Genomic DNA, 15,301 nt, shown 5'->3' with positions numbered 1-15,301 from the left:
TTCATATACAGTTATTAGTATCACTTTCTAATAACTCATCCATTATAAAGGGTTTATAAGTTGTAACTCATGGCTTTATTAATGTTCATTAATCATTTACTGCTGCTTAATAGATCAGTTATAAGCCATTAATAAAGATATTGGGTTTCGGCTCGGGCAGCAACTGATGATTATTTTCATTATTGATTAAGCTGTCAAATATTTTCTCAATTAATCGATTAGTTGTTTGGTCAGAAAATGGTGAAAAATATACAGTTTATTGTCATAGAGAACCAAATAAACCAGAAAATATTCATATTTAAGAAACTGGAATCAGATCATTTGGGGGGAAAAAAAAAATCTAATGATCTAAATGACTCCAAACTATTGATCGATTATCAAAATAGTTGCTGATTAATTTAAAAGTTGACAACTAATTGATTAATCAACTAATTGTTGCAGCTCTAGTTTTGATTTGCAAAAATAATAAAGGGTAATAAAGTATCTGGTTAGCAAATTAAAGCCATCAAGTTAAAGGTTGTAAATGTTAGTAAGTTATTAATAAAAAGTAATAAACTGTCAGATTTAAATACAGATATCCCCATTAGGTTTTTGTGGCCCTGATGCAAATCCTTTAATACTGAGTTTCTGCTAATACGTCTAATATGTCCAATCCAATACAAGAGCAGAAGATGCAATGTTGATTTAAATTGCATCTGACATATTGAAATAACAGCTGCAGCCTTCTGACTTTGGAACATACTTTTGATGAGCTGCTTAATCCAAATACTGAAGGTCCTGCTTCAGAACGATGATATGAATGAAAGTTTAACTTGAGAGTGTGACTCTTGAAATTGATGTATCACTCTCACCAGAATCATTTGTCACAATCAACACAAATGTTCGCTCTGTTGTGACAGAGAGCAGCGCTGCAACACTACAGGCTGAAGTGAAGAAAACACAGCAGAGTCCAGTAAAACCAGTTCTTCCAAACACTGACCTGATACTTAGTTATATACTATAAGTTATTAGTAATATTAATAAATCATAAGTGAAGTCATTTGTCTTCCAAAGTGAGGGGGTAGTGGTGGACAATAAAAGGACAAAAAATTAAAAACAAAACAAATAAATATAATAATGGCTCAAAATGTTTTCAGTTTCTAATAAGTCATCAGGATAAATTGGTTTCAGTCATCTGCAATTATAAATGTTCATGAGTTATTAATAAAGAGTTATTACAATAATTCAAGTATGCAATTTTTAATGTTGTAGGTTGTAAATTCATTCTAGTCCAGATGCCCTGAATCACTTTTCCATGGAGGTCAGAGTGATGCTGGAAACGACAACCTGCCAACTCTAAAGTAGTTCTAATTAATGGCTTATAACTGATTGATAAAGTATTGATTAAGCCATCAGTAAGGTGACTTATTATAAAGTGGTAGCCATTAAGCACACACATTCAAACACAGTGATCAGACACTTCTCAGTAGCAGCTCTCAGGTAACAAGAGGATTGACAGCTGTGACTGACAAGTCACAATGTCAACAGATGTTGGCAGGAAGAAAGAAAAAAAAAATCCAGAGAAGTGACTTTGCTGCTGATCTTGTGTCATACTGCGCACACGCAGACAACATCTCCGGTTGCCATGGTGCCCTCCGCTGAGCCATGGTTACGCTCAAAACAAATGTGGGAGTTGACTCAAGCAAGAGGGAAAAAAAGCCAATTATACCAGCAGGAAAGAAGGGAGAGGGGATTATGGGTGAACACAACAACAACAAAAAGCACTGACTTCTTTGTATTGTGATGTTCGCTTCAACAACATGACAGAGACAATGTGATGGAGTTTGAATTCTAAACCTGAATGTCTCTCTGTGACCCCCCCCCCCCCCCCCCCCCCCACCCACACACACACACACACACACTTGCTGTACAAAGCTATCCAAGTAGATTTTCAAAATAACACAATTTCTGTAAATGTTGGTGGTGTTTTTGAATGCCCTTCCTGAAAAACAAGACAGAGATGACTGCATTTCCTTTACAGTTGGTAAACCATATGTTTGTCATGTGCATCATACATTTGTCTCTGCTGGGGGGAAATATCAAGGTGAGACCATTAAGCAGCATTCTGTAGCTCATCTCATTTGCAATGCTAAGAACAGGTGGCTTGTCAGCAGCCTGAGCTTGACTGTCAGCTGAGTGGGAGTCATAACAAACAGCCTCGCCAGCAGCGATGCTGCTGTCAGCCACCAATTTGCTTCTTCTGTTTTCAATTTGCTCTGCTGCTTGAACCAAAGACGTTTACTTAACCTCTAGGTTTATTGAGCGCAAACACTTCATCCCGATTTGGGGGAAACTTTCAGCAATCTTTCAGCTGTGTTGCACAAATGCAACGCAGAGCGCATTAATGATGAGGCTGGACTGATGCTGGGCTATGCAAGTTCAAACCTGAAGTAAAAGAGTAGAAACAGCTCTTTGTTTATCCAGTGGAATGTAATATTTACTTAATTTTATACTTAACATACTTTATTTTACACAAAAAAGACCCAGTGTGAAGAGACAGAGGAGCACAGAGAAGGACACCTGGTGAACACGCATACTGGTTACAACTGCAGCAGATCATCTCTGCACACACAGCTGGATGCTGTTGATATTGCAGGTTAGGCAATGTTACTGTATAAACCATTGGGTGGTTTAATTTATAACAATGTGTTATATGGGCGGCTGTGGCTCAGGAGGTAGAGCGGGTCGTCCACTAATCGGAAGATCGGTGGTTCGATTCCCGGCTCCTCATTCAGTCCACATTCCGATGTGTCCTTGGGCGAGACACTTAACCTCAAATTGCTCCTGATGGCTGTGCCATCAGTGTATGAATGTGTGTGAATGGTTAGCTTCCTCTGATGGGCAGGTTGAGACCTTGCATGGTACCCATTCAGCATATGAATGTGTGTGAATGGGTGAATGTGATTCGTAGTGTAAAAAGCGCTTTGAGTGGTCGGAAGACTAGAAAGGCGCTATACAAGTACAGTCCATTTATCATATTTCATAAACTCATCATAGGTTTTTCTATGCAAAATCTTAGTAAAAGTAACTTGTAAGTGCAGCTGTTAGATACATTTAGTGGAGTATAATGTAGCATCAAATGGAAGTTCTCACATAAAATACCTCAAAATTGTACTTAAGTACAGTTCTTGAGTAAATATGTTTATCCAACCTTCCAGGTAGCCATTGTTTTCAGTGTTTGTTTTCAAAGTCTCTGCAAGTTGATACCATCATGTCATATGGAAGTGAATGGAAAGGTTGTCTGATGTTCTAAAGGACCACAGCATGCTTTGGGAAACGGTTAGCTATAATTTTAAGCACATGTAATTGGGTGTAAGTTCAGATAAAATATCAAATGTACTCACATCAGGTTCCCCACAGTCACACTCTTCTCCATCCTCCACAAAGCCGTTGCCGCACTTCTTGCCCCCCACCAGGTCCTTCATGTTGGGCATGTTGTAGAGACACATGCCCCCTCCCTTCTGGAAGTAGTTGTCCAGGTCACGTTTGCTGCAGCGACTGAAGACTCGTGGAAATGGATGTCTGGGAGAAGGACATCAACACTCATTAACACTCTTTGACAATCATCAAAATTTGCAAAAAATATATCACATAGATATTCTAGTCTTGCTAACAATAGTTCCTTGTGTTTCTATCTTTTGCTTTGAGATATTGAAGGTCAACATACAAAGGCAAGGTAGGTGAGGTAAAGTGTTCTTTCATCCTGTTTTTTGTCTTTTGTTAAAACTAGTGTTAAAAACGCTGGAAATACAATATCAGTGAAACTTTTCATTAAACTTCAGTCATTAAACTTTTATGATGATCATTATAAAACAGCACAAAAGTTTGTGTTTTCATATCTGAGAGAAATCAAACATCTCCAGCGACAAGTCAAGCTCTTTAGGCAGCCACATTAATATGTAATTAATTTTTTTCTTTAGCTGATGAAATTGTTATTCATGTCAAGCTGTTAGCAACAACAACTCTGCCTGAGTGAGCCTGATGAAGCCTGTTGTGGTGTCTGAGGCTCACCCGGTTGCAGCAGCCATCACGCAGCCTCCCTCCTCGGCGGTGGCCTCCACACAGCAGCCGTCATGGTCGTGGCTCATACCGAAGTTGTGGCCGATCTCATGGGCCATGGTGGCTGCGGCTCCGATGGAGAGCTCAGAGTGGTCCTGTGGGTGATTCAGAGGGAATTCTCATTTATATGACTCAGAACTCTGATAACATCATGCTAGACTGAGAAGTCATGTGAGAGGAATGTATAAATGCAAACATCCTGTTAGGACTACATATGTGGAAAAAAAGTAGTCCAAAGCCCTTTGTGTCTCCAGAGGGAGCTGTGTGAAATCTGATAAATTGCCTCAAGTGATGTCACTTGAGTCAGCGTGGGTCGGGGCTGAAGACCATGAGTTTGAAAATGAAATCTGGGGGTGTGGAGTTAGAAAGAAGTGAGGTTACCAGACCTCTGTAGATCCTCATCTCTGCTGGAGTCTAGCAGCTCCAGGCTACATTGGCCGCTACCAGCATAACATACCACAATCTACGATCCAACTGATGGTGGTTGAGTTGCATTATGGGCAATGTAGGTGCCAGGTTTTAAGAAGGAAGAAGAATGCATGGAAAAAAGATTATATATGCTTCTGCTGCATCAATTTTTAACTTTTTCTTTAAAAAACTGCCCATCGTGAGTCTGATGATGTTATAAGACTGCAATGCTACATTGGTGGAGTACTCTTGTTACCCTCTAGGGGACCCCAAGGAAAAAAAAAGAGCTTTGGGCACCTTTTGACCCCCCTATTTGTTCTAGTCTCTCTGCATTGTGTATGAGTATTAGTTAATTATCAGTAACTGGTTTGTGGTAGCTCCATCAAGCATACATCTATTTAGGAATATGTACCATCTCATCATAATATAAAGTCAAGCAATAATACCATAAAACTAAAAGGGTCTCAACCTTATGTAAGAATGCTTCAGGCTCAATCATTTCAGTTTTTGTTTTTGATTTAGTGATGCATACAGTTTTACCAAACAAATTCATGCAATTATTCAAATTACCAGAATCATTGCCACATAGTGAACCTGGAGCCTCAGGGCTCACTTTTGTGAATCTGTTTCTTTATGTTTTTGTAAATGATTCTAATTTTCTCAATACACGTTAGTTGCCCTCTGGGATTATAATAAAGTCAAACCCAAACATATGTCCCAGATTCAGGCAGTGTATCTATGATGAAGTCACAGCTTGGGAGTCATTTCTTTTGCAAGGTGCACCCCACTTATTACAAATATATTTGAGGGGGAATCACGCAAATAGTAGGAGGTCACCTGTTAACACGTTTTGATTATTTGATTATATTCTGCTAATGATGATTTGCAGCAGTTAGTTTTGTATGGAGAATTCTAAATACCATTCTACCCCTCAATCTACAGAAATCTAAATGGCATCACATAGTATTAGTCGCAGCAGAAATATATCCAGAGAACTGCACTGTACCAGTTATGTAAAAATAAAGGAACTGCTAATAAGGTAAGCTTATCACTGAAAAATGATTCTCTTCATCAGTAAACTGACAAAGAGTCTAAAGCCATGCTAGCAGCTCTGTGATTTGAGCTCAATGCTAATGTAAGCATGCTAACATGCTCACATATTAGCATATGCTAGCATATGCATAATACTAGCTGATGCTTATCAGGTACAAATTACCCTGTTCACTGTCTTAGTTTTGCTAATTAGCACTAAACACAAAGCACAGCTGGGGCTGATGGGAATGTCACTAGTTTAGCTTGTATTTGGTCAAATTGAAATTTTGACCTGCAGATGGCGCTGGATGAAAAGTCAGAGGATGACCAAAATTATTACAAATCATCCGGAAGGGCTCATGAATGTCTGTACCACATTACATGGCAATCTATCCAATAGTTGTTGAGATATTTCCCATAAAATCATAAATGTCAACCTCATGGTGGTGCTAGAAGAAAAGAATTCATCATCTGGGGAACAGGAATAACTACAGAGTTACAAAGCAACCTGTCTGTTATTTGTCAAAATATTTAAGGACCAAAGTGGCAGACCAACTGACTTTGCCATCCGTAGAGTCAAGTGATTTAAAGTGGAAATGAAACTCCTGTAGGAAGGAAGGACAGCTACAGTGTCCTAGTTCCAAAGGTAAAAAAGTCAAACACACGAGAATAGAGCTGCATGAACACACGCTGACACACACACACACACACCAGTGACAGTATTCAGAAGTACTTAGCTCCTCTTTGATCCATTGAAAGCTGTCATTCACTCTTAGCTCTGCTTCTGAATTATGCATATTGTACTGTATAAAACAGGAATGTATTAACTGTCTGGAAATGCTGATGTTCTGCAGTGAAATCCTGAACACAGAAGTGAGGTGTGTGTGTGAAGTGTGTGTGAAGTGTGTGCTGGTTGGGCAGTGCTGAGAGGTGACTCCACTGCTTGGTCAGCCACAGGACATTTGGATTCTAGAGGCCACCTCTGCCCACAGGAGAGCTAACAGCCTATTAGAAGCTAATCAAGCTTGGAAAAGCTATTGATCTCTCCAGCCGCATCCATTCAGTCCAGGGCTGCACACACATATGGAGCCACACAGTTACACAGGCTGAATGATACTACATTGTGGATATTTTAAAGCTGCGGGCAACAAGGCAACACTTGAATCTAAATATCTGACAACAATAAAGTGGGCTGCAGCAGAGAACAGTGTCCCCTTTCTACAGGATTTTTCATTCTGAAAATTCTTAGTTTTAGCATTGTACTGTATGGCAATGTCCGTCTGTTGTCCTGTCCATCACTTTGGTCCAGATCCGGTATTCAATTTAGAGTGTTTTCAAATCTGCAGTTGGTGTGCTCGGGTCCAAATCAGTGGATGAGTTGGTAAACTTTGTGTGTTCTCCCCTTGGTTCGGTTTCTTTTCACACAGAGAAAAATCCAAGCGAACCAAAATGCATAACTACAAGTCATATGAGAACTTTCACTATGCTTATTAGTCAGATGTGTGTGGGGCCGGAACAAGAACATAATAACACAAGAAGAAAGTGTTGAAGAAGGTTGTCTGGCTGTTAGCAACTGTTAAATTTATTCATCTGCATCCCAGCATGCAAAGCACACCTGTCTACGGGACAGGAGTGTGCCCGAATACAAATACGTTATTCGGCAAAGCACAAATAGTGGGTTTTTTTATGAATGTTTTTTTCATACAAATATTTTAAAAATTATTTGTATTCGGGAAGAAAAAAAAACCCATGTCAAATACCAGCGCGCAGGTCAGTTACATCACTATCTCAGTCTCTCTCCTCTGCTCCACTGTTATGTCTATCAGCAGGTCTCAACGAGGGGAGTCACATCCACCTGCTACATGACGCACATTTCCTAATTTGGACATCACTCCTGGAGTCGGGGGTGTTCCCCAGAGATAAAGCTGAGCTACTGACACACACAAAGTGCTCACAAGGGACTCTCTATAACCTGTTGTTCCCCTTCTCCTTTCCACAAAGTTAGGTTGTAAAAAATAGGTAATAAATGAAAAGTGCAAAGCAATAATCACCTTTGAAGTACCTCCCTACACATTACATGCTGTGCTGTCTCTGTGTTATGGGTGTATAAATAGGTAGAGGTCTGTCTGCAATGAGGCGATGAGTAAAGTTTTAGCTCAGTAGTCAGCGCAGTCATCTATGATCTGGGAGACTCCAGTTCAAGACCCCGTATGGGGATCTCCTTCAAAAGGTAGTTTATTTATGAACACTTATTGTAACACTTTAATTTTCTAAAATTAAAAGTGTCAAAACAAAAACAGGATTTTAAAGCCTCTTTCCACTTTTATTCCAATACAAATACAAATAATTTTGCTGCCTCAACAAATACAGATACAAATACAAATACTGGGCCCTCTGCACATCCCTACTACGGGAGCCGTTTAGCTTAGACTTGCAGGGTACACCTTGTTGGAGGTCGGATCACGTTCCCACCACAAAGGAACAGCTCCAGAGTTTGTTTTGGTCCACACCTGAGAATGATTTATGTGTTCAGGCCTGCTCAAATGAATCGCACCAAGGGGAAAAAAACAACCACAGTCCGATTCAACTGGAGAAAAAAGCGCAGGTCTGAAAACACCCTTAGGATGTTGCTGTTGTTGACATTTTGAAGTTGTGTAGAATTTATTTGTATATTTTTCTAATTATTTAACTGTTTTTTGGGGGGGGTGAGAGGTGTGCACTGCTGTTGGCACAGTGCTGTCCTTTACACTCCTACCAGTTGGCATTTGGCAAAAAGTTCAGTTTTTCCAATGGAAAGACTCGTAAAAGGTTGCAACAATGGCTTTACTGAACTATGGCAGCCTAGATGTGCACAGTGGTAAATGTATAGTGTATAGTGTACATGTATATATAAAATGTGTCCTTTTCAAGATTGTCATTTTGTAGTGACCAACCACATTTTCACGTTTTTCAACTCCCTTTTTTGTCTCGTGGGTTCTAAAATGGGCCTTATTTGGATGAACTGACCACATACTGGGAATCTTAAATATTTTATTATGTATTATATATTGGGAATATTTAAACTTAATAAAGTGAAATATTAACAGTCCTACAGTGAAAATTACAACAGCTTAATCTCTATTGTTAGTGCGAATTGCATTCAGGCATACTAAGCTTCGGTGGCCTGTGGCTGGCCAATGGTGTAATTTCATCATTCAGTGAGTCAGTGACGGACAGACAGTCGTGGTTGTAGTGCTGGCCCCGCTGCTGCAGTCCAATTAGAAAGCTGTGCTTGTGTATTTGTATTGTTGAGTCTTGTGCAGTTTCATGTGTATTTTACTGTTGAGTTTTATGTATTTTAAAGGCCCATCTATGGATGGACATTGCAAATTAGCTTAGCACTGTGGTATATGGCATTAGTTCATGCTATATACTTGTCCCTACACAAATAAACATGAAATAAGAAAAAAAAAAAAAAAAAAAAAAAAGATAATAATAAATTTGAATAAATAAAAAATAGAAATTAGATTGATGAGAGCTGTGAGACTAAACAAAAACGGTAAAGTTGTGGGCCGGAAAATCAAAACAAAACAAGACAAAAGAGGCTAAAAAGCTGAAAGGAGATGAACAGAACTGTGCAGTTGGTGATAATTATCTGTGGGTTTATCACGAGGTTATGTTATTTGATCCATTGTTAATATAAAAATATTGATTCATCCAGCCTTAACATCACCACTGCTCAACCTGTTCAACTTTAGCCTCACATATATCTCATCAATCCATTTGAATCCTAACCCCAAAGTAAATATGGGAACAAAATGGACTGTAGAAGTGAATACTACCAAAAAGTCTTTACTTTGGAGGACACTGTGCACGCACAAAAGCATAGAAAATCAATAGAAGATGAATTCAAGCTGGGAGAAAAGATTGAGGGGAAAAAAGGAGGGAGTGAAAAGAAAACAGAGTGGGGAGCTGGGAGAAGAAATGACAGACAGTGGAAGTAAAGCAGAAAGAGGAGAAATGTATTCCCACGTACCACGTTGATGCCTCCAGAGTTTTCCAGGCTGCACATCCCCTCCAGCGGTGCCATCCCGATAGTCGTCCCCTTGAAAATCACACCGCTATCAGAGCCGCACACACACAAACACATACACACACACACACACATAACGGAAAATCACTTAACCTTAATCTCCTCCCTGTTCACTTACTAGCTTCACAGTGGATGCACATTGATTGCAGATGCAACAGCACTGCGTGGTGGCAGACATGATAAGCCTGTCAGATGTGGGAGACGGCGTGCAAAGCACCTCAATCCCTGATCTCCTGGCAGTTGTCATTTAGCATCCTAAAACAAAATCAAGCCCTGTCTGATGAATCAAAACAAAATAGGCCCTGTGGTATCAGCAGAACTAATTATGGAGCAAGAGGGGCCACCAATTTACTGCTTGTGAATGAATGGGGTGTGTGTGTGTGTGTGTGTGTGTGTGTGTGTGTGTGTCTACACCGGCAGTCAAGCTATGATGCTGCCACTGCTGGCATGCTGGGTTGTTTGGTCCAATTATGCCCGACTAAAGCGAAGATCTTTTGCTTAATAAAATCTCTGTTTAACTAATCATTTGTCAATTTATACACTAACAATGTCTGAAATGATCTGACCCAAAGGCTGGCAGTGTTTATGTCATTAAGGGCTCATCAGGAGATAGGAGGTGTATGTGGGAGGGTGTGGACTTAATCAGCTTTCTTATTACGGTAGTTGAAGCACAATGATGATTATGAACTCGTGTTTTCACATCAGTGGGGCAGAGAGTCTGCAGGTTTTCAGTCCAAACAAAAACTAAAGCAGGTAATTTCACTGATTACTTCCTCCTGAGCTGAATATTAAATAAAAGAACGATGGGTAAATACTGTTGTGCTGAGTTCTGGGGAATGTTGTTCCCAAACTGGTGGGGAAAGTGAGAACAGACATTACAGTTTCAGATGGATGGTGTGCTTAATGTTGCATGATCAATTAAGACACACAGCTGTTCATTTTCCCAGGTGATGTTATCATCTCTGTTCTATGGAGCGCTGCGCTGTTCGGATGCTGTTGATTGTTTTCTGTAGTGAATCTTTGGTTCTTGTTGGCGCCATAAGTCACCATCTAAAACATGCTTTAGTTGCCAAGTAAACCTCCATACTCTTTATCTGTCTTTGATATTTTTGGATGTTTTCACTGCAAATTTGGTAATCCTGACCTTGAAACTTGCTTTGCTCACATGTGTGGTATTTAAGTGCACAGCTGGAAGGAGAGGTACGAACACGTGGGAGGTTTATTCAAATGAAGCAGTGCAAAGTGAGTTGTTGTTACCTTGGTGTAAATTGGGTCTTGGACTTTGCACTGAGAATAGACAGCTCAGAACTACATCTGTTTCTGCTGTAACATCACTCTGCTGAAGATTTGGTGATATAATCAATAAGAGCAAACTTTACACTTACAGCAAATGTTCAGCAATAACACGTATAAATAAACCATTTTGATTAAACACTCTATTCAGTAGATGTGTTTAAACTGGCATTACAAAAACTGTTATAGGGTAGTGTCACAATTTTTCAAGTGTGTCTTAAAACAACAGTCAGGTTATGAGTGATTTACTGTGTTTACCTTTATTAAATCACCTGAAAATGACATCAGGCTGCTAGGCAGAATAACCACACACACCTCTACACACAGCACACAGCTCCATTACAATTTGCTATTGTGCCTGTTTATGTGGGAAATGTCGGATTAGCTGGCATCATTAATCCTGTGCATCATTCTTTGCTTTCTAATTGTTCTTTTCGGCAAGTGGTCTTTAATGTTCTGTTCTTGAAATAATTTTGTGCTATAAACACTCTTGTGTGACTTTAATTAGCGTATGATGTGAGTATTTACGATGTGAGATGAAGAAGAATTAAAAGTGAAATAGCATTGGATTGATCTGATTATACATTTTTTAAAAACGACTTATTGCCATCATCATTGTGCTATAAACAACTAAACTTCCTGAGAGTGTATTTAGCAGGTGGAGACGTCCCCACACAGTCCTACTTAAAGTATTGCAGTAAAAGTACATAAGTATTATGAGCTTGATGTAGTTAAAGTATTGCAGTAAAAGTACATAAGTATTATGAGCTTGATGTAGTTAAAGTATTGCAGTAAAAGTAGTGGTTTGGTCCCTCTGACTGATATATTATTATATATGACATCATTAGATTATTAATAGTGAAGCATCAGTGTTAGAGCAGCATGTTACTGTTGTAGCTACTGGAGGTGGAGCTAGTTTCAACTACTTTATATACAGTTAGCTAGTTTAGTCCAGTGGTTCCCAACCTAGGGGTCGGGCCCCTCCAAAGGGTCAGCAGATAAATTTGAGGGGTCGTGAGATGATTAATGGGAGAGGAAAGAAGAAAAAACAAAGTTCTGATACACAAATCTGTTTTCAGTTTTTGGACTTTTTCTCTAATCTTTAATTTTTGCTGAAATATTGGATCATTTGAACATTTATTGAAATGAAAGCATGTGAGAAGTTTAGAGGGAAAAATCACTATTTGGTGGAGCTGTTAACAACTCATAGACATGTGAAATGTGACCCCGACTACATACTGCTTTTTGTAAGACGTCAAAAGCCAAAAAGGTTGGAAACCACTGGTTTCATCTTTAACAATGTGTTGTATTTTAAAAGCTTGTTATATTATCCATTGTGTCAAATCTTCATCTGAAAAGTAAATAAAGCTGTCAAATAAATGTAGTGGAGTAGAGAGTACAATATTTCCCTCTGAAATGTAGTGGAGTGGAAGTATAAAGTAGCATCACATGGAAATACTCAAGTAAAGTACAAGTTCCTCAAAATTGTACTGAAGTACAGTACTTGAGTAAATGTACTTAGTTACTTTCCACCACTGAATATATGCATGGCAAGGTTGAACATGGAGCTGCTGCTGCTTGCTTATGTAGCAACATACAGTGTTTGCATATGGAAATAGAAGGTAGAGCTGCAACTATAAATTGGTTGGGACCAACATATTGCACATTATTACATGTGGCTTAACACAGATATATCATGTCAGTGTATGTCAGCCAATAAGAAACAAGAAATGGAGAAATTAGGTCACTTAAAGACAGTGTCCATGACATAGTTTGTCCACCAGAGAGTACTGACAAGTTTATTTTGACGCTTTAAAATGTTCTGCTCAGACATAGCTTGATCACAATTAAGGGGTCCTTATATTGTCAAGTCAAAAGACTTGAAGTGTGCAATTACACTTGGGGCTGCAGTTACGTATGTAAAGCATGAGTGAAACGTGAGGTGTTACTGTAGCCTGTATAGAGAGCAGTTGAAAAGCTGACTGTGGTGTGATTCATTTGTGGTGTGAGAGCAAAGCAGGTCAACCACAGGATTTACATATGCAATATATCAGGAATTCTGCTTAACAACTATTACAGTAAATCCATCTGCTAGAAGTGAACTGTCAAGGACGTAACCTGTATAAATAGGTAGGATCATTTTGTAACCATGGTAACATGTATCACCATGTGAGTGTGGGGACTTTCCCTGATTAATCAGAAAGTGAAAAGGAGTTACACAAGTGTGTGTTCTGTTTTTGTAATTACACTGTTTATTTCAGCTGTTCCTCATTAAAAGTGATTTAAACCTATCTCCCAAAAATACTGCTGAACAAGACACCTCTTTTTCATTCCGCTTTCTACTTGGTCATCATTTTTTATGATGCATGAGGTCCAGTTACAGCCTAGATTAACAATGCTGATCATCAGTTATTTCTTGCTGAGGTCTTTGTGACAACGGAGAAGAGAAATAAACTCATCAGGTTCAGAACTCTGTTCTCCATGGAGCACTGATGATGCACGATGACATCACCAAAGCTGTCCAATGAATGAGTTACCCACCAGATAACTTTGTCTTTACTTTTGGTTTGTTTGAAAGAGTCAGTGTGAACACAGAAGACAGCTAAAAGACAGTCATGGAGTTCTTCTCCTTTGGTCATATCCACTAAACCAAACTGCAGGTATGAAAGTGACTTAATCCTTCAGCTCTATTTTCTTTCAACCTACATGTGTAACCACAATGATTGTGTTTCAGGCTGTGAGTGCTGCCAAACTGCTTCTGAATACACAAAAGAGTGTTACTGTGGCTGAACAGATCCAGTGTAGACACTGACAGCGCTCATCAGTGCTGCTGGTGTAGATAAAGTATAATCATGCGTGTGTGTGTGTGTGTGTGTCTGTGGCTCACGTCAGCAGCTGAGCATTGTCATGTTTCTTGCGGGATTTCAGCTTCTGTCTCCACTGGAGGAAGGACCAGAGGGTGGCATTTGGCTCCTCTGTGACGATACATTGATCCCTTTCGGTCCACACCTCCAGACCAATCAGAGGCACACGGATGTTCAGAGCCCTATAGAACTGAACACACACACACACACGCAGAAAAAAACTAAAATGTGTGCCTACACACAACGGTTTGTCTATAATCTTGACATAAGCTTCCATTACGCAGTCTAGTCACACAAGGCAATTATTCTCTAATCTCCACTAAAGGGCTGTTGAAGGACACATTGATTCAGTTGTGAATTTTCCTCATACTACAGTATATATCGGTGTACACTAATCATTTATTTAGAACACTAAAGACAACACATTTCAATGTAGATTAGTAATGGATGACATCAAGATACAACAATATCTATAAGCTTGTTGAATGTCGTTGTTTGTTCTCTGGAGAGTTGCAGTGTGCAGCAGAGAACCCATCAGCCTTACCTTATCCACATAATTGGCAATTTCCATTATCCTTGCCTTGGTTTTCTCATAGTCCTTATTCTGTCGTTTAAACTGCAGGACAGGGAAGAAGGGGAAGTATTAGTAGCGTGAATGAGGTCAGCTGTCAGAAAAATAAATAAAATGTTGGAGACAATCCTTTCTAAAATTTCCTGCGGAGAGAAATGACTCATGAAAACATCACTTTAACCCAGTGAGGTCTGCTTTACCACTTCCACCCAGGTCCATCATCATAATTATACCAATTGCAGGAGGAGTGGACCAGAATCTTGTTATTGGTCACCATGACCTATTACCACAGCATTAATGTAGCAGACAGAACCCTTTTATGAAAATATAGCATCTCATCACTGGAGTTTAGTGTCCATTTAAAAGCCCTTCCACCTTTACATTCCATCTAAATACGCTCCGTCACAGACAAATCCTTCCAGCTCACTGCCACATGCTTTTGCCTCAACATGACTATTATGTGAGCTCAGAGCTCTCGGTACGAAAGAGCTCCATTAGCTGGAACGAGATAATTGTTTAAGATGTAGAATCTGTTTTTGCCTGTCTGCGCCTTTTGATGGTTGTCTGACGTCAGTGGACAAATGTGGTGCTGACGCTGATGGACGCAGGAATATTCTGCTGTGGAGTGAATGGGGCAGGTGGGAGTTACTGTCAGCTTACCAGTGTGTTGTCAGCCACGATGTACAGTTCCATGTACTTTGTGGTGCCCCAGGTGTTCCTTTTCACCTGGCATCAGGGAGGAAAGATGATCAGAAAATGGTTATGCATTAGTCTTATAGGTTTGGTATAAAGTATATGACACTATATTATACCATACTTACAATACCATATTGTACTATGCTATTCTATACTATATTATACTGTACTATATACTCTACTATGCTATTACTGCACTACACTGCTCTATACAATACTGCACTATACTATTCTACACTACACTATTCTATACTGTACAATACTGCG

The 15,301-nt window shown here is 39.4% G+C and overlaps 1 protein-coding gene across 1 annotated transcript in view; it reads right to left on the bottom strand.

Annotated features, from left to right (window-relative positions):
- Window positions 1-15,301, bottom strand: part of adam19a (ADAM metallopeptidase domain 19a) — a 196,099-nt gene that overhangs the window by 40,241 nt on the left and 140,557 nt on the right. Inside the window, exons 7-12 of the mRNA XM_042400718.1 lie at window positions 14,999-15,064; window positions 14,312-14,383; window positions 13,791-13,957; window positions 9,554-9,638; window positions 4,051-4,193; window positions 3,384-3,561 (exon numbers count right to left, since the gene is read on the bottom strand). Of these exons, the coding sequence (XP_042256652.1) occupies window positions 3,384-3,561; window positions 4,051-4,193; window positions 9,554-9,638; window positions 13,791-13,957; window positions 14,312-14,383; window positions 14,999-15,064 (711 nt within the window). The remainder of the gene's footprint in view (window positions 1-3,383; window positions 3,562-4,050; window positions 4,194-9,553; window positions 9,639-13,790; window positions 13,958-14,311; window positions 14,384-14,998; window positions 15,065-15,301) is intronic.

Source organism: Thunnus maccoyii, chromosome 22 (genome assembly GCF_910596095.1).
Source record: "Thunnus maccoyii chromosome 22, fThuMac1.1, whole genome shotgun sequence".
Taxonomy (NCBI): domain Eukaryota; kingdom Metazoa; phylum Chordata; class Actinopteri; order Scombriformes; family Scombridae; genus Thunnus; species Thunnus maccoyii.
The sequence above is the reverse complement of the archived record's forward strand: the minus strand, read 5'-3'. Positions and strand labels throughout refer to the sequence as shown.